This window comes from Pyrgilauda ruficollis, unplaced genomic scaffold (assembly GCF_017590135.1).
Source record: "Pyrgilauda ruficollis isolate IOZ18807 unplaced genomic scaffold, ASM1759013v1 scaffold164, whole genome shotgun sequence".
Classification (NCBI taxonomy): Eukaryota; Metazoa; Chordata; class Aves; order Passeriformes; family Passeridae; genus Pyrgilauda; species Pyrgilauda ruficollis.
Window position 1 is genome coordinate 1078017 of NW_024515209.1, and position 19015 is coordinate 1097031.

At 43.8% G+C, this 19015-nt stretch overlaps 1 protein-coding gene across 6 annotated transcripts in view; it reads right to left on the reverse strand.

Moving 5' to 3' along the window:
- RASGRF2 (Ras protein specific guanine nucleotide releasing factor 2) overlaps positions 1–19015 on the reverse strand; it is a 120364-nt gene that overhangs the window by 72628 nt on the left and 28721 nt on the right. For all 6 annotated transcript variants that reach the window (XM_041463301.1, XM_041463300.1, XM_041463299.1 and 3 more), the window contains exon 2: positions 10457–10563. In XM_041463301.1, the coding sequence (XP_041319235.1) occupies positions 10457–10563 (107 nt within the window). The remainder of the gene's footprint in view (positions 1–10456; positions 10564–19015) is intronic.

Sequence of the window (19015 nt, forward strand, 5' to 3'; positions counted from 1 at the left end):
GTTTGTTTTATTTATTTTAAGGTCTTGATTTTTTTCCCATCTTTTGGGAAGACTTGGAGGAGCATGTAGCACTTCATCAGAACTATTTCCCTCCATCTGCCAGATCAATTTATGGAAGAATTCCCATCAAAACTGTCACTTTAGTGTGCTAACACATGTTTTATTTTTTAGGCCTTTTTAAGATTACTGAAATAAATGCCTTTAATCCAGTCAGTATCAGGAACCACGGTACCAGTCCTTCCTTTAGCTCTTGGGCAGCTTTTCTCTGCAAAGGGACAATATCCCTAGTGTAATCAGATGCCAAAATCAGAGCACCACATCAGAAATGCTTCCCAGCTTTAGGTAGAGGAGAAATCAGTTTCTCCCTGTGCAGCATCTTCATCAGACTGACACTGAAGCAGCAAAATCCAGACACTTTGCTGCCTCTTAGTTTTAGGAAGGTTGTTCCTCTGAGAATTACATAAATTTACAAGATAAAGAGCCAACAAAACACAGCAGAATGGAGGCCCTAAATCATTGACAAGGGATCCCTCACTGTTTGATATCACATCATTTTCCATTACTGAGTTTGAGCACAGCATTTAACAAAAGGAACTTTGGGATGGCAAATCTTTTCCTTTTAAAATTCTTCCTGCTTGTTATAGCACTCATAAAAAAATGAATATTTGCTATTAAATACTGTGAGGTTCCTAAAATTGCAGTAATGTACATCCTCTACAATGTGTTTTTTTCTGTAAATATTTACTTATATTTCAGTCAGTGTTAGTGCTCTTCCACACTGGAGGGGGCCAATATTAGCCACAGCTGTTGAATTCAACACCTAACCTGGAAAACAAGCTTGGATTTAAAATAATTAGAATAAGTTCCCACAGCTATCATAAAGTAAAATTTTTTCCCCCTTGTACAGATTATAAAAAGAATAAGAAGTGAATTTAATTCTATTACATGTGCTGTTATATTTTGATTACTGCAGTAGTAAACAATACACTGGAAAAAGGAAGGTCAGGGCATCTCTTCCAAGAAGTAAAAAACATGCATAAATAAATCTGTCCTGAAGCAATTCACTTATCACTCAGCTGTGCAAGAAAAAGCAGTGCAGTATGAGATAAGTTCTTCAAAATGTTTCAAATTTTTTTTTTTGTTTTGCAAGAATTCTGGAGGTTTTTTTCAGAAACCAGAGTACTTCACCTCTTTGCACCCTAAAAAGGCATTTGTACATTTTAAAAATTGTCTGAATCAAAAACACTAATCATGTCTGAGGTAGCATAAATTGTTTTACAATGTTATCATGATAAAAATATATGTAACATGTGTAATAAAATGCTTTTATTTAAATTTAACATAAATACTCTTTCCTACCTAAAACCAAATCCAGACAGGTGAAACACTCTCTTTTTCTATTCATCCTTTTCAAAATGTTCTAGAAGTTCTGCTACCAATTGTTTTCAATATATTTTGAGGGGTTTCACTTCAATTTAATTCAAACTGAGAAAAATAGAAGGACAATAGTAGGATACAGACTCGCAAAGGATGAACTGCTGATGTAGGACCCAAGATATTGTTGCATACAGTGCTTCTCTTTCACTTTTTTCTCTTTGACTTCCTTTAGGGGAAGAAATTTGTGTGTATTTCTTGGGTTCTTTAAATGCATTAAGCTGGACAGCTTTGCCTTACTGGGGAACAAGAAACTTTGCTCTGGAAGACTGAAGTTTTTGTTCTATTGAGATGCTCTTAGAGCAATTTATTGGGGGGCTTTGGCTGTCTAAAATGTCAGACTCAGCCTGGAAACCAAACAACATCTCCTTCACTCCCATAATTAGCAGTACGAAGAAGAGTTAATTAGAAAAGCCTGTGTACACCTACACTAACTTATAATAGGCTAAATCCATTTTCCTTCTCAAAACTACTGCTGGGAAAGGAAAAATCAGAGGCTTTTGGAATAAACTTCACATTCTTCCAACAGCCCCTTCCATCCATCTCTCTGCATGCCTGAGTAGAGATCACCATGTTCAAATGTGTTAATCTGAATATCCAGAGTAATCCCAGTAGCCTTTCAAGAGGACAGGGTATCAATACTGACATGAGCACATGTGTATAAAAAATCCCTGTCTGAGAAAATTGTACCAAAATGTTCAGATGTCAAAGCAACACAGAAAAATATATAAAACAACTTGTGGGCAGCCAGTCTAGGTCTGGTTTTTTGTCTAGGGTATCGTTTAATAGAAAGAAACAACTGCTGCAAACCACAGCTTATACAGATTTTTATTAATATTTTATTGAGGGAAGCAATTCTGTAATGTCTAAAACATCCTGAAAGCTGAGGCTGAACCTGTCCATTGTAGGAACAGGGCTCAAACCAGGTATTTCAGGAACCTCTGATTGACCATCACCCACCACAAGGAGAGAGGAAGAAATTAATAAAACCCTGATAAAAAGTGCTGCACCATTTAGTCTGGCATGCTCAGAAAACCTAGGAAAACTGGAGGAAGTTTAACCATAGCCTCTGACAGCAAGCCAGGATACAAGTTCCAGCAGTGCTGAAAGCTTTTGAATCTTGTCCCAAAATGAGACCAGAGTGATGGCTCATTGGAGCAGCCCATGCTAGTTGCACTGAAGCTGCTCAGGCTGCTGGGAGAAGCAGGCATTTGGTCTGGCCACATCAAACCACCCTCTTGAAAAGCAAAATGCACAGCCTAACTCACTCCTTATGAAAACCAGGCTCTGGCTGTCTGAAGGCAGAAGAAATTGCCTGCATCTGTCCCCACACCTGCCTCCAGCAGCTGCAGGATTCCTCAAAAGAGGAGAAGGAGCCTCCAGACAGGTTTTAAAGCCTGATGGCACAGTCACAGCCACAGCAGGGATGGGAACAGTAAAAGTTGCACTAAAACATAACCAATTCAACTCCAAGCGAGGTGCCTTGAGGTGTGATCCAGGGTTCTGAGGGATCCCTGTGCCAGACACAGCCACAGGGCACCACAAGAACTCCACACCCCAAATGGTTTCTACTGCCTTTTAACTGAGAGGGGGAAATATGAGCTGGGAGACAGAAAAAGGAGGACAGGAAAAGTGGACCCAACAGCTAAAGTACTCAAATCATGTCCATGGGGAATGGCTCACTCAGGAGCAGGGTGTGCAGGGAGGGAAGGCCTGTTGTGTGGGATGGAGACTGTGCTCAAAACACCTCTCACCAGCCAGTGTGTCACCCACCCGACTCACACCTCAAACCAAAACCAGCTGTTCCCATTGTCCTGGCACTCCAGCCAGGAAAAACTGACCACAGGAATTCATCCAAAAGCAAACTGGAGGAGAATGGCACCCCAGCCCATTGTGCAAAACTGAGACAGAACTCAAAGCATGAGCAGCCATGAATCACAGATTCATGGCATGGGATGGGTTGATGGGACATTAAAGATCAGCCACTGCCACCCCTGCCATGGGCAGGGACACCTCCCACTGTCCCAGGCTGCTCCAGCCCCAGTGCCCAGCCTGGCCTTGGGCACTGCCAGGGATCCAGGGGCAGCCCCAGCTGCTCTGGGCACCCTGTGCCAGGGCCTGCCCGCCCTGCCAGGGAACAATTCCCTCATAATATCAAATTAACTTGCTCTTTTAGTTTAAAACCATTCCCCCTCATCCTCTTGCTATCTGCCCATGTATAACATCATTCTCCCTCTTTTTCAGGAGCCCCCTTACAGAGGAAAGCTCATGAAAAGCTGCCATGAGGTGTGCCCAGAATCCGTGGAAAGCGTCTCCATGTCTCCTCTCAGGCTGAGAGCAGCCACCAGCCACAGGCGTGTGAAACTTCTTATGGGCTTACAGGGAAGAGCATTTTGGGGCTGTACAAGGCTTGTTATGGAAGTGCAGGAACAAAAGTCAGGGAAAGGGAGGCATGGAATAGGTTTGAGGAGCAGCAAGCTTTGGAAAACACAGAGATTAGGGCGCAAAAGGAGATAAAAGATCACAGGTAACCAGAGTGATCAATACACTTGTCTGGCCATGATCTGCACATCACCACCACTACCCATCCTGCCTTCTCACCAAATCCACCTCTCACTCCTCTCCTTGGTGAGGGGACTCCATGTGTGCATCCCTGCAGCTCTCAGTGCCACTTTCTGGAGCTGGGACCAAGAGGCCACAGGTCCCTGCAGCTCCAGTGGCACACAGGAGAGGCGGGAGTTGTGAGCCTGGCCCAGGTGTGTGACCACCAGCCATGGCCCAGCCAGGCCAGCCACACACGGGGGACACGCCAAGGCCGGGCTGGACCAACAGGGACTTTGTGATTTGGCTGCTGGAAACAGCTTAAACTAAACTAAACCCAACTTTACTAAACCCAGCGGTTTAGTGACTAATTAGGAACTCCAGGCTGTTCTGCTTGACACAATGCAAAGCAAACAAAAGCAGCTTTGGGAACGCCATGGGCTCGGGTGGCTGGCTGAGATGGCTCTGCAGGGCCTTGTGTGCCCAGCTGGAGCCGAGAGCAGCACGGGCACTTGCAGGGAGATGCCTCTGGGATTTCAGCTTTTATAGTTTTCAAATCCTGTACTACTTTAGGGTATAACTCTAAACTCCATATACAGTGTTAGCTGCTGTCTTCACGTTTGGGTCAGACAACACAATCCCTCTGGGCCTGAAACTCCAGGGCACCCTACAGCCTCAGGCCCTGAAAGCATAAACAAAATTGGGGGGAGAAAACTGGGGGGAAATGACTTCATTACCTGAAGCTGGAATTGGAGGATTAACCCCTGAAATGCAAATGGACCAAACATAACTGTGGGAAAAACTCGTGACCATTGTCCATCTTGGGTGCGGCCTGTGGGAGGCTCCTGACTGCCCAAGCTGCACCTATTGAAGGCCTTTAATAAATACCCACTTTATTCTATTAATCTTAGCCTCTGCTCCAGGCAGCCACTCCAAGGCATCACAGGGATGGAGGTCCAGGGCAGCCTGCACAGCTCAGTGATTTTTGGGGGGCTCACACTGGGTGCACCTCTCTGCCTCACTCCCAGCCCACCAGAAACCACAAAATTCTGGTCATTACAGCACCAGGCCTCAGCTAACACAGCCTCACTGACAGCAAGGAATCAGCACAGGACAGCTCTGGGCTGCCACACTGAGATTACAACCCCCTGCAAAATACTGCGTGAAATACACAGCAAGGTGTGCCTGCAAATCTGAGAGAAAGCCCTTCTGCTTCTGTTTTTTTTTTTTTAATTTTAAATTGCCAGTTAGAGGGCAGTAGTTCCTTGTACACCTTAAACAGTGACCCAGGCAAAAGAATTATTCCATTTTCCTCCCTGCTCTTCTCCCACATCACTTGTGCAGTGAGCAGACCTGGAGGAATGAGACTGATTACAACTAAGCTGGCAATAAATTAAAAAAGCATATTTCCTTTTCAAATCAGTTTCCCAATTAAGTTCACACTTGTGCCTGCATGAAAGGAGGGTTTTTATTCCCATAGGTGGTAAAATTAAGACTTTGGAATAAGCTGAAGCAGAAAAGTCCAATAAATTTTATTAATACTGCATTCATATTAAAAAAAAAAAAAAAGAACATAAGAGTTTTTGAGCTAAATGTAAAAAAGCCTCAAAATATAGAAGATTTTGTAAGAGAGAGTGATAAGTACACCTCATTGTATTGAGGGTGAAAGAGATTTCTTCATAAGAGAACCAGTTCTGGAAGAAAGCCAAAATTCTTCTGTCAGTGACTTCCCAATGCAGTCACTGACAGAGGAATTAGGATTTACCAGGAATAAATCCTCCTTCCCAAAAATGTAGCTCAGGAGGAGCAAACCATGCTCTGCCACCCTGGATATTAATGAGAAACCAAAATAGTGACAATTCAAATAAAATGGAAGGGGAAGAAAACTTAGTACAGGTGTGGAACTGATAATGAGGTTCCAGTGAAATATACTGGATTAAATATCCCTCTTCCTGCTCAAAAGCCAAACAATCCTCCATGTGAGGAGAGGGCTCTGTGGACAGCAACATCACAGCAGAAAAGATCCTTTAATTAGGTACTGGCATCCAAATAAAATTCTTATTTACCCAGAGTGGGCCATGGGGTGCAGTGAGATTGGAGCAGCCTTTTTTCAACACTCTGTTTATAACTGAGAAAGTAAATTAGAGGTGGAAGAAATGTGGATGGCTACAAATATGTGATGGGAAAAAAAAAATAATGATAAGCAGTCCAACATTAGATTTTCTGTATGTCAATCTAAGAAAACAAAAGCTTCAACTACCTCAATTGCATTGTCTCAGCTAACACAGGGATTACCGCAGCTCCTCATGAGGATGTGACCCTCTGGAAAGCAATTAAATACTTCCCTGTCTCAAATGCCAGCATATTCACAAGGAACATGATGTTCCCAGGTCTCTTTTCAATATAAGAGTAGTGGCAGTCTTCTCAATGCCTCCTACAATTTGTAACTAAGACACCTGAGATAGTACAAAAAAGCATCTTTACAGTGCTACATAAAATGCCATTCATCAATCCCTAAAAAAAAACCTTAGGCTAGGCTCAAATCAACAGTGGCACTTCAGAAGCTGCCAAAACTTCTCCCATTTGTCAAAAATACAGATAAACTTAAGGGAAAAGGTCTAGATCATGCTGAAGGCAAAATTCAATCCCTAAAGACAATCTGTGCTCTTTTGTTCAATTAAGCTGGCAAGAAAAGTCTTACACAATACTCAAAAACTATTACTTTATCCTCTGTTTATGTATCTTCAGCAAAAGACCCAATGGTTTAGTAACTAATTAGAAACTCCAGGCTGTTCTGCTCGACACAATGCAAAGCAAACAAAAGCAGCTTCCAGTGAAGTAGAAAATCATTAGAGCAAGGAGGTAACCCACAATAGGGAAGGACACTCCATGCTTACCAACGAAGTTTTACAATTTTTTTTTTTGGTCATTTGTTGGAATTTTGTCCGAGAAAACATAAGAAAGCAGTGTCTGTATCCCTGGGAAACTTGCCCAAGGAAATTTAGATACCTATGCAGAAAAGGTGATGAAGAAAATCCCCCAAATGGCATAGGACCTTGAGACTGTCCCTCACAGAGATGCCCACAGTTCCATATCATCAGGAGGTAATACGTTTCTTTTGTTTCTATCAAATAAGGTGGAAACAGGCAAATAGCAAAAGGGGTGGAGATAAAAATACTGATCTTAGTTATCTCAGAGACCCACCTGTCCTGTACAGCCTGCAATTACAACTCCCTGGTGGAGACAAAAGCCAGCCACCCTGACCCTGAATGTCACAACCAACTTCTCTGCAAATTCTCAATATTTTCAGCTGTGCATTGTTCACCATTGCCTTCATTTCGTGTCACTTTCCACCTTGAAAATTCATGTGCGGCACATTTACAGACTGAACTACAAGGACAAAAAAATTTACCTCATGTTATGAAGCTCTTCTTGCTTATGTGCCTTTTACACCAGGCAATGGGCAGGAATCCCAGGATCACTGAGGTTGGAAAATCCCTCCCAGCCCATGGAGTCCCAGCTGTGCTCCATCCCCACCTTGTCCTCAGCCCAGAGCTCTGAGTGCCACCTCCAGGTGACACCTCCAGGGATGGGCACTCCAGACCCCCCTGGGCAGTGCCAAGGCAGTTCCTGAGCCCCCTTTCCATGGGGAAATTCCTGCTGTGCCCACCCTGAGCCTGCCCTGGCCCAGCCTGAGGCCGTTCCCTCTCCTCCTGTCCCTGTCCTTGGAAGAAGAGCCCAAATCTCCCCCGTGTGTCCCCTCCTGGCAGGGAAAGCTTGTGGCAAAACCAAACAGTTGCTGCAGAGAGGGAAGCCCAGGATGCTGATGTCCCTGGATGCCCACGAGCACGATGCAAAAAGCCCTGCTCCCTTCCTCACTCACAAGTAGGATGCCTTGATTCAGCTTTTATGTTTTTCAGATCCTGTGCTGCATTAGTAGATAACTCTGAAGTCCAAATACAGCGTTAGTTCCTGTCTTCACATTTGGGTCAGAGAACACAATCCCTCTGGGCCTGAAACTCAAGGACACCCTACAGCCTCAGGCCCTGAAAGTATAAACAAAAGTGAACTGGGGGGAGCAAACTGGGGGGAAATGACTTCATTACCTGAAGCTGGAATTGGAGGATTAACCCCTGAAATGCAAATGGACTGAACTTGTAATTGTGGGAAAAACTCGTGACCATTGTCCATCTTGGGTGCAGCCTGTGGGAGGCTCCTGACTGCCCAAGCTGCACCTATTGAAGGCCTTTAATAAATACCCACTTTATTGTATTAATCTTATCAGCCTCTGCTCCAGGCAGCCACTCCAAGGCATCAAGCACTGCACAGCAGAAGCTGTCCCAGACCAGGACGAGCAATGCAGCAGCCCAGGGGCCCCCAGGGCACAGGGTGATTGTGGTCACCCAGAGCTGCACCACTGCCCACCCTGCAGGGCTGTCCTGGGAGAGGACAGGGCTACACTCAGCTGGCACCAGCCATACCTTAGGTTTTATCTTTCTTATTTTCCAGACTCTGTGCTGCATTAGCATGTAACTCTGAACTTCATGTAAAGTGTCAGCAGCTCTCCTCACAGCTCAGGCACACAGAACAATCCTTTTCCAGCCCAGAACCAAGGACACCGCTGCAGCTTCAGCCCCAAAAAGTGCAAACAACAGGGGATGGAGGAGAGCAACCTGGGAGGGTGGGACTGCATCAGCTGAGCTGGAATTGGACAGTGAAACCAATGTGGAAATGGACCAAAACTGATAAAAGTGTGAGAACTCGTGACTCAGAGTTCATCTTGGATCCACCTTGGGTGGAGTCTTGGCCAGACTTTTGTGCTGCCCAAGGTGCATCCTTTGAGGCCTTTTAATAAATCCCCACTTTATTCCTTTAACTCTGTCTAGCCTGTGTTCTAGGCAGCCTCTCCAGGCATCACCAGCCCAAGAGGAGGACACAGATCCCAAAGCTGGCTGCCCAGGCAGCACAAGGCCTACAGCCCCAGGGCCTCACTTCACAAGCTCTAAATTAAAAACTACGAGCTGCTCATGTTCAATTTTAGTTCTGAAGCAGAATCACTTCTGTTTACATGGCTCGTGTCCTAAGCAATTCAGGAGCTGCCTGGCTCCTTGTGCGTTACCATGGCACTGCAGATTAGTTGAGGTGAGTGTGGATGGGAGGAGGCTGCAGAAAGTGCATTTCAGCAGCATCTTTCCCTCCTGTTATAGATGGCAAATGCAGTTATTGGCTCTCACATTTATGTATTAGCTTTTGTTTTCCAAGTTATTATTGATCACAAAGATCCTGATATAGTACAATTTGTAATTCCTTTTAACTGCGTTTGGGTATAGTATAATCTGTCAGTTTATGTATGCATGGCATAGCTTATATAAATAGTAAATAATAATTTGAGAAATATCTTGTTTCTTAGGGTGTAGCATAATATTAAAATAGAGACTGTCTGATGTTAACATGCTGTAACTAACTAACTGAATGGTGTAAGATAATTATGTGGTTCCTAGCATTTGCAGACTGAGTGGTAAAATAAGAGTGACAAAAACCAGAACCCAATTTACTGACTCCTCGTTACCAGGGAGTGTAAAAACAACATGATGGAACCACAAGAAGAAATAAAATATATTGGTTTAATTTACAAGATGGCATGCAGACAAGTCAAAGGTTAAACTCAAGCAAAAGAACATCTGAACCCAAAGGAATGTTTGAATATATACATATTCAACTCAAACTCTTATGAATATGCATGCACCCCCTGTAATGTAACAGTATACAGAGAGCATGATTTAGGTTAATGGTGTTCTTTTGGCAAATAGCCAAGCACCCCAACACTGGATTTTATCCCTTTTATCCCTTATTAAACTTCTAAAATTTCTGAAGAGTGAGCATGGTTTCTCACACCTCCTGCATTCCTCAGGCCTTCAGTGAGATTTCTTTAATTTAGATTGCACCTAAACCGTGGCCACTTGCCACACTCCCCTCAGGCACAGACTAATGCATGGCTCAAGGTCCTACCACATCCCTTTTCACAAAACTGTGGTTCAGAATTGCAGTTTTTAAGTCAAAATTTTATTTGTCACACTTGATTATCTTAATGGCCTGACCTCCTCTTTCTTACATTTATTTCTCTGTAAGAGTTTTTAAGGAAAAAGTCATTTATTCATCTGTCATATCATTAATTTCCTCGTTCACGTGACACACTTGTCTCTAACAGAACACTAATCCTAGGGCTTCTTTCTAATGAAACACTATTTTTTCTGAACTAATTTCAACTGCAGCACAGTTGCTTATGAAAGATAAAAGAAAGTGAAATAAGCATTGAATGTTAAAGGTGTTTTTTTCCTGTAAGGTACTCATGAATTGCAAACAACACCCAACTAATAATGTAATCATTTCTTTCTGTTTGGAAGGTGGGTTTAGGTTCTCAAAGTATTATCCATTTATCTGTAATAAAATGGATCAGAGGGTCACAAATTGAGTTTCATACCTTGCTTGGTGAATAGCTTCTACCCACTCATCTCCATCAACCTCATCCTCACAACGCAGCTCCAGTGGCTTCTGCCCCTCATGGCCAAAGAGAACAGTAAAGTAATGCTGCGAATTAGAACAAAGGAAAAAAAGGTTCAGAAATTTAACAGACACTAAAATTTTTAAAATAAACAAAAAAACAACCAAACAAAAAATACAAAACACAAAAAAAGTCCCACCCAGCAAATAAAAAACACCAGAAGACTTCTCTATACTCAGCCCAGTGTGCTGCCAGCCCGAGGAAGATGTGTTTTAAGTTTTAGTCTTGGAACATGGATTGAAGTTAAAACTACCCTGAAAAAAATTCCCCTGTGTATCAAGGTAATAGCTTTCATGTACTTATTGCTAAGTTATTGTTCTTAAACTTCCACATCCAAGACAACAAAATGCAATTCCCTAAAGAGCTCATAAGCCAAGCACAATAACAGAACTACAGTGGGGTGTCTTCAGTTCTCTCACACATTTTTTAACCTAAAAGTTCCCTCACAAGCCAGCGTGGGGACCCAAGCCTGGAACCACCACCTCCTCCTCCCAAAAATGCAGACTGTGCACAGGCTCCAGCTTACTCCCCACCTTCCCAGAAGAACGGGGACCCTTCTCATCCATCACACTCCCAAAACATGTTTTCCCCTCTCTCAAGAAGCCTCACCCAGAACTGTATGGCAGCTACCTTTTGTTTTCACAACAAATGCTATTCACCGAAAAATCTGGCATTTCTTGCACGAAGGGCACTGCCCTGGTGTGTTCCACAGAACTGTCAAGGAGGTTTTTGTGTCAGAATGCAGCATAAAAAGATTTAGCTGGTAGGGAGGGGAGAGACACCTTAGTTCCCATTTCACAGGGATATGTATAACCTTATTTTGCACAGCTTGTGTACCAGCTTACAGCCAGGCAGCAAGCAGGCTTCTTCCAGTTCCAATGAAAACAGGTCAGAAAAATATCCTACCTAAACACACCTTTAACTTCCACAGGTGCCCTAAATGCACCCTTTAGAAATCCAGATGTTTCACAGGCAGGAGGATGAGTGAGGGTGATACAAACATCTGGGTTTGGGTCTGAGGTCATTCAGGACCAATTCTGACTGAACTTCTCTGGATCTCCCCACTGTCCCCACTGCCCACAGCTCCTCCAGCCTCGTCCACCTCCACACCTGTGCTCAGGGAACAGAAATTCCTTTCTGGGCTCCAACAGACAAACTCGAGCACTCCTACACTCTGCTTCCTTTTGGGTAACGTGAGCACAAAAAAAAAGGCATTCCAGGAGCAGAAATTATTCACTTGTGCATTGTATTAGTTTGTTATACATCACTCTGCATATAAAATGCACTCTTCATGCAGAAGAGCACCAGAACTGCAGGATTACAGACAATCACAACAGAAATGAGGCCAAATCAGAAGCAGTATTCACATTTAACAGGCTTTAACTAAAGGAAGTTCAGGCTCAGACCTGTTAGGTTTCAGAAATTAAACAGCTCCAGAGCCCAAATGAGGAATAATAAATGAGTACAAGGACAATCTTATAACCTGTGGTGTTTCAACTGAGCATATCACTTAAACCTGAATACCATGAATAGGAAGGAAAAACCCATTTAATCAGGTCCATAGGATTCTCCACAGCAGTGAAAGATAAAAACTTTTACAACAATACAGTGCAGTTGAAAATAACCTCCAGCACAGTGAAAAGTGCAGCAAGATTACACACAAATGTGCTCTGTTTATGGAGTGGAATAGTCTATTTTAAAAAGCATATTTAAAGATAAATCACACTGTTCAGCACTGCATATTATGTAACAAGTTATTTGCGTTTCATAAAGCTGTTACATATAAAATTAGAATAAAGACACAAGTGCAGACAAGCACTGGATGTAATCCCATTGTGTGGGGATTCAAGTTAAAGGGAGAGACAATATCAGAGTCCTCCCTACTTCTGAAGTGCAGCAACTCAGACCTCTGTAAAGCAAGACTTGCAGTGATCTCACGCCACAGAATTTAAACTCAGAGGTGTGCAGTTACCATGGTGACAGGCACGCCAGAAACACACAGTTAGACCAGGAAAATGCATGCATTTAAACTAACTTGGAGGGCAGCCACACCAGGTCCAGACCCAACAGCAACTATAGCTAAATTACAGAAGGCATTTTTTATGAAATCACCCACATCTGTCAGCCCCCCAAAGAGGCATACTGCATTCAAGCATCAGCATCAGCTCTCACTTCATTTATCCAGAAATAGTCAATTCTAGAGCAAGAAAAGTGCAAGAAAAATGCCATAACATGTCTCTAAAAAGAATCTCAAAGTCATCTTTAAATTATCTTTTCAAAATAAATGTTGCTCATTTAAAAAAATAATTTACTACAAGAAAATAAGATGGTGTCTGTGATGCACTATTACATTCTCCATAAGTGATGTATGTGAGTGGGCCTGTATATATAATTACACAGAGACAATATAATTTTAGCACTGCTATTCAATGCCAAACAGTTCACCTTGCACATCACTGCAGCACAGTACAGGTAAAAAGCACCCTTCTGCAGACACACCATCCTTTTCCTGAAGGGAAAACAGTAAATATTTAAGCACTGTAGCACATATTTACATCAACTACCCTCATCACCATCATTATCCCGTCTGCTGGATATCAGGAACACACTTGTGTTTCAAGTTCAGCTAGACAATTTTGTTGTTTATGTTTATTCTGAAAACCACTGGAATCACAGAGGGTAATGTGAACAATCTGTGTTTTGACATAAAACAAATGAAGTAATTTCATTTCAAGATGTCTTTTCAGTATTGAGGTGCACACAAGTGACACAGCAAGGCTTCATTTGCACAAAAACACCTTTGGCTGGGTTCTTGAAGGTAAAGCTGGCGAAAAAAAGAGGAGGGAGAGCTTCAGGTACCTGGCACAGGTATGAAGGCACGACTGACAGCCAAGGAAGGAGTGAGGGACATCAGGAGCACTGCTGTGTGTCACTCCTTGGCTCCTACCTGGGGCTGACCAGAGTTTCTGCCTGCAGTGAAAGGAGCAGTGAGGGAGGAGCTGATGGGTGCCTGCTGCAGAGACAAGGCTCAGACTCGGGGTGCAGAAATCCTGCACCAGAGCTGGGCTGCCCAGCAGCTCACAGCACAGCTCTGCCCTTGCAAAACTGCCCAAGGCATGGCAGCGCTCAAAACAAGGCAGCAAAACCTCTGCAGCTCCAACATTTCCCCTCCAGAGGGGAAAAATCACTGTTCTGACTAAAAAAAAAAAAAAAAATCAATCAGACAAACTCTCAGCAAAAAAAAAAAAAGTGTGCAACAACACAGCAAACAAACAAACAAAGAAAAAACACACACCCAAAACACCAGAAAAAAAAAAAAATTCAAAGGCCACCTCCCCAAAAAAATAGGAAAAAAATAATATTAACCCAAATGATACATGCCCTGTGACAGAAATACTGCTTTTCAGACCACTGGGGCCAATGAGTGGTGATGCCCCAAACAACCCTGTGAGTCAAACTCTGCCCTGAGGGACCCAGAGGAATGAGGGTTCCCTGTCACAGGCAGGGGAGCTGCTGCCCCAGGGAATGCCACCTGGCAGCTCCCCTGCCAGCCCTGCCTTCAGCTCCTCCTGAATTCCATCACCTTCCACTGCCCAGGAGGCAAAGCTCACACTGGGGAAATGATGCAGGTGCCAGCAGTGCTTTTGGAATCCCACCCTCCCATCAGCAGGGCCAGCCAACAGGTAAATTATGTTCCAAAGAGCTCCAGGGTGACACCAAATTGTCCTGTGAACCTCCAGATGGTGTGTGTGGTGTGGCAATATAACCTTCCCATGGTCTGCCCTTCCCTAAGATTTCCTTGCTAAACATAAAACTAATTTATAATAATGCACTGTGAAACTGTCATTTTAAAACTTAGTCGTGCCATGATCTGGCCAGGGGCTATTTCCTGATTTTGCACCAATTTATTGCAGTCCTGGCTTAACTGTTCAAGCCAGGACGTTGAGAGTAAGTTAAAAAGAAAATTACAGGCATCAATATTGATAAGAATGGAAATCAGAAATGAAAAACAATGGTGGAAAATTTGTCTGTTTACCAAGATTGCTACCAAAACATTAAGAGCTCTACCAAAAGCCTACCTTCAATGTGAGGCATGAGGAAGCTTAATCATTTGCTATGTATTTAAGGCTTACATTACATCACTGCCTGATGTTTGCAAGGGTGTGTTGCAAACCTTTGATGCTGGAAAAGGTGGCAGAGGTGATTAATTAAAATTTGACATGACAAGCTAAAAATATTTATTGTTCTTGACTTCTGAAGACATTTTCATTTCAGAATCTGGAAGCCCGTGTGCATCCTGAAATGCAAGTAAATTACTGAGCAAAAGAGAACAACCACTGCAGCAACTGAAAACTCCTCAGTAATCCCAGAAGGAAAAGCAGCAAATTGCAGTCTAAATCAAAGCAGCTTATGCTATCCAAGGACACATTAACTCATGGAGTTTTCAGATGTGTTCTACTGACAGTATTTTGCCCAGCCTCTGAAACACAGAACAAAATGTGTATTCTGTATTACTCACATCCTGAGGAAAGGGAAGGAAAAGAAGGGGAAGTGTTGGGAAGAAGGCAGCACCTCTGGGAGGGAGTAAGTGGGCAAGGATGAATGTGTGGAGGTGAGGGAAGTGTTTGGGGGAGAAGGCAGCAACCCCTCATTCATAACAATGATCAGGACAAGGGGAATGGTTTCAGTGAGAGGAGGGTGAGGTGGGATATTGGGAATTAGGAATTGTTCCCTGGCAGGGTGGGCAGGCCTGGGATGGAGCTCCCAGAGCAGCTGTGGCTGCCCCTGGATCCCTGGAAGTGTCCAAAGGCAGGCTGGAGCAGCCTGGGACAGTGGAGGTGTCCCTGCCATGGCAGGGGTGGGATGGATGGGCTTTAGGGTCCCCTCCAACCCAAACCATCCCGTAATTCCATGGCTGTGCCAGCAGCATGGTGGGCAGGAGAGTTCCTCTCTGCCAGGGAAGATTCCCCCGTGCTGGGACTTGCTGTGCCACCACTCCTGGCAGGAAACCCACGTCCCATTGCTGCTAAATTAGCATGAGAACGGGATGATGACAGGACTGAGAATTCATTTTGAAGTTTCCAGGGAGATCTACTGAGCCAACACATTTCATGCTTGTATCACACCAATTAGTAGAAGCTATAATGAGAACAGGATTAGTGGACATCAGAATTAACACGATGTACTCGGGAAGAGTCAGATGGTTTTTGTACAAGGATGGCATCTCCTGTAAACCCAGAGGAGCTCTCAGAGGGGTCAACAGGTGTTTCAATTGCAACAAAAATGGTTTTCACAGCGATTCTGACAGATATTTAGGGAAATGCTTAAGCATCTAGGACTTTAAAAAAAAGTATCACTCTACAGATGAATAAAAAGACAAAAGAAAAAAATTCTGATCAGAAGCTAGGAAACAGTTGAAATATTGGGCCATCTGTCAGTTCTTAGAATGAAACAAAGTCAGCAAAGGGCTTCCTCGAGGAATTCTGCTGAGGACTGGGACAGCCATTACAAAGGATGACAAAGTTTGTAAATTGTTTGAGACAGAAATGATGAGAATCTATTATTAAGGACTTCAACAGGCCTGAGTTACTGGAGAGCAAGATGGCAGAAGGAATAAATTGTCATCAACGCAAAGGCACACACGTGAGAAAAAACATTCCAAGCTTCACCTGTGGAAAGATGGACTTTGTGCTTGGCAGCACCACTCAGGAGCAAGATCCCAGGACAGGTTCCATGAAAACACCATCCCAATGCTCAGCATTGCCAAAAGAAGCAAATCAGACCACAGGGGTGGCTGGAAAGAAGCAGAACGAAGTGAACAAGGCAGTTACACTACGAAGCACCCAGAGTACCATGGGCACTTTTCACACGGACGTAAATTGGGAAAGCTTCAATAAAAAACAGAAGTGGTGGGGAAAGGGTTGGGTGTGTCCCAGCTGGATAAGTAAAAAACTTAATCTGGGACTCTTCAGTGCAGAGAAAGGACAGGGGATGATGGTTTTGTGGTGGAGGAGGCCAATTCAGACTGGATATGAGGAAGGAGCACTTTCCCATGAGGGTGGTGAGGCCCTGCCCTGCCCAGGAGGTGGGTGCCCCATCCCTGCAGACATTCAAGGTGTGGCTGCACAGGGCTCTGACCCACCTGATCAAGGTGAGGAAGTCACAGCTCATTGCAGGGAGGGCTGGACCAGGAAACCCTTAAAAGGTCCCTTCCAACCAGAATGTTCTGTAATTCAATGGAAGGAACAACTTTGGGGACACAACAGAAGTCTGAAAACCAGGAGGTGTACAAAGTGGATGAATAGGGTGTCACAGGTCTGCTTCTTTTCCAATTAAAAGTAAAAATATCTATTAAACAAAGGTCAGAGGAAACAGCTTCAAAACAAACAGAAGAAAGTGGTTTTTCACAGAGCTGGTGATAGTCTGGTGATGCTCTGTGACAAAGGAGGTGGTAAATGCAGTGGCAGTGATGTGCAGGGAGAGCAGAGGGCTCACTGTGCAGAATTTCTGGGCTAGCAAACAGAATTCACATGTTTGTAATGGAAACAGGCCTGAAGCTGAAAATAACTGGAAAGTTATTTCAGAGCAGAGGGAAGGGAAAAGTAAAATAAGCATTAAATAGATACTTTCCCCATCATGTCCTCACAGCCACTGTGTGGCACAGGTAATTAGAGCAGTTGGACCTTGGCTGAAGCCTTTCTCATAGTCCTAGAGGGGCTAATTAAAATTTCCCTTGGTGGCATGAGAGTCTTCTACAGCCTTCAGATTGCTCTGCACCTGATTATAAACGAGATGTGCTGGTGCCTTCATGAAGTGCTGGCTCTAACAAGTTTCCTGGGGTTTTTCTTGCTGGTTTTGGGCTCGATTTTGATTCTTTAAAAAAATAAAGAAGGAATTTGCAAACCTGGTAGAAACACACTGGAGTATTTCAGGTTCTGTGTTTCTTTCTGGTGACACCTGGAGATTAAGGAGGGTTTTTTTACTATATTTTTTACTATTTTAGTATTCCTTCATCATCCCTGATAGGCAGACATCTGATACTGAACAGAACTAGGGAGAAAAATATTCCAGAGGTAAATGAGTATAGGGCTTTTATCTGCCAAGAGCACATTGGAAGATATTGATTTGGATCTCCCACACTGAGGATATTCAGAAATGGGCTGTGGTATCTGCTCCAGGTTTAGCTTCAGTTGTACAAATACAAAATATCTTTTACTGGGTGAGGGATGGGATGGCTTGCTGTCTCCTTTCTTCAGCCAATATTGAATTAATCGAGTGCCAACCTGCTCCATGAAATCTATTCTGACATCTGACAGTGAATTGCCTTCCTGAGCCATCCTGCAAATATTGTCAGGCCAAGAACAACTGAGGTAATTATATGTAATTATGCAACCAACAGTTTTCCAGTTAGGGAGATTACACATAAATGCACCCTGTGTTATAAACTCTTACTCTGTCAATTAGAAAATACCAACTTGCATGCAAAACAGAAGTCAAGGAATACACAAAGGTCACTGAGGACCTAAATTCTCCTGCAACTCTGTTGACTTGCATTGAAATTACACCAAATTACAATGGTTATAGCACTTGTTTTCATGGATGAGAGAACCAGGCTAATATGGCCCCATCTGCTCCATTTTCAATGCAGACCATTTGTACTTCAGCAGCAGTTTATCAACAGGGGAAAATTCTGCCACATAAAAGGAAAATTTTAACAAGTAAAACCTACAGGAATGGGTACAACAAGTAAGTGCAGCTAAATTATTCACTCATCATAAACTGAACACGGGTACCTTCATCTCAAAGTGCATTTGGCACAGTCCAGTGGGAATTTGCTGCCAGAAACCACGAGGCACTTGCTTCCCAGGGACCTGAGAGCTGCCTTGCAGGGACAGCACAGTCTCTAGTAAACACTCACAGCCCTGCCAGGGCTGCTGCCTCCCTCCCACGTGCACCAGGGCTCCTGGGGCTGCACTGACACATCTCTGCATCTCATTTCCCCAGGTGACTGATGCTGAGATGGGCCCTGAGGACACTTCTGCAGGCTGCATTCCTGAAAAGTGGAGAGCAACTCCTGCAAATCCAGCCTGCCCGAGCCCAGAGACAGACAGAACTGCTCCAAAGACCTGGTGGTGGGCACAGCCAGCCCTGTGCTCACCCTCGACCCCATTCCCAGGATTCTGATCCTCCCAAGCACCGGGGAAAGGACACAGCACTCAGAGCTGCAGCTCTGAATGAAAAACATTCCAGCCACCACTTGTTGTTGCCTCTGCTCCCTCCCAGCCTTCGGTTTCTCTGTGAAATATTCCTTATGCTGGCAAAGGAACAACCACTCTCTTGGAAAGTGCTCTTGGTTGTGGGGGCAATTTGAGAGGTTTTCAGGACACATCCACTCATGTAGAAAGCTCAGCAAACGGGCAGGCACCTGTGGGGACCATGCCAGTGAAATGTTTGCAGTGCAAGTGATGGAGAGAGGGA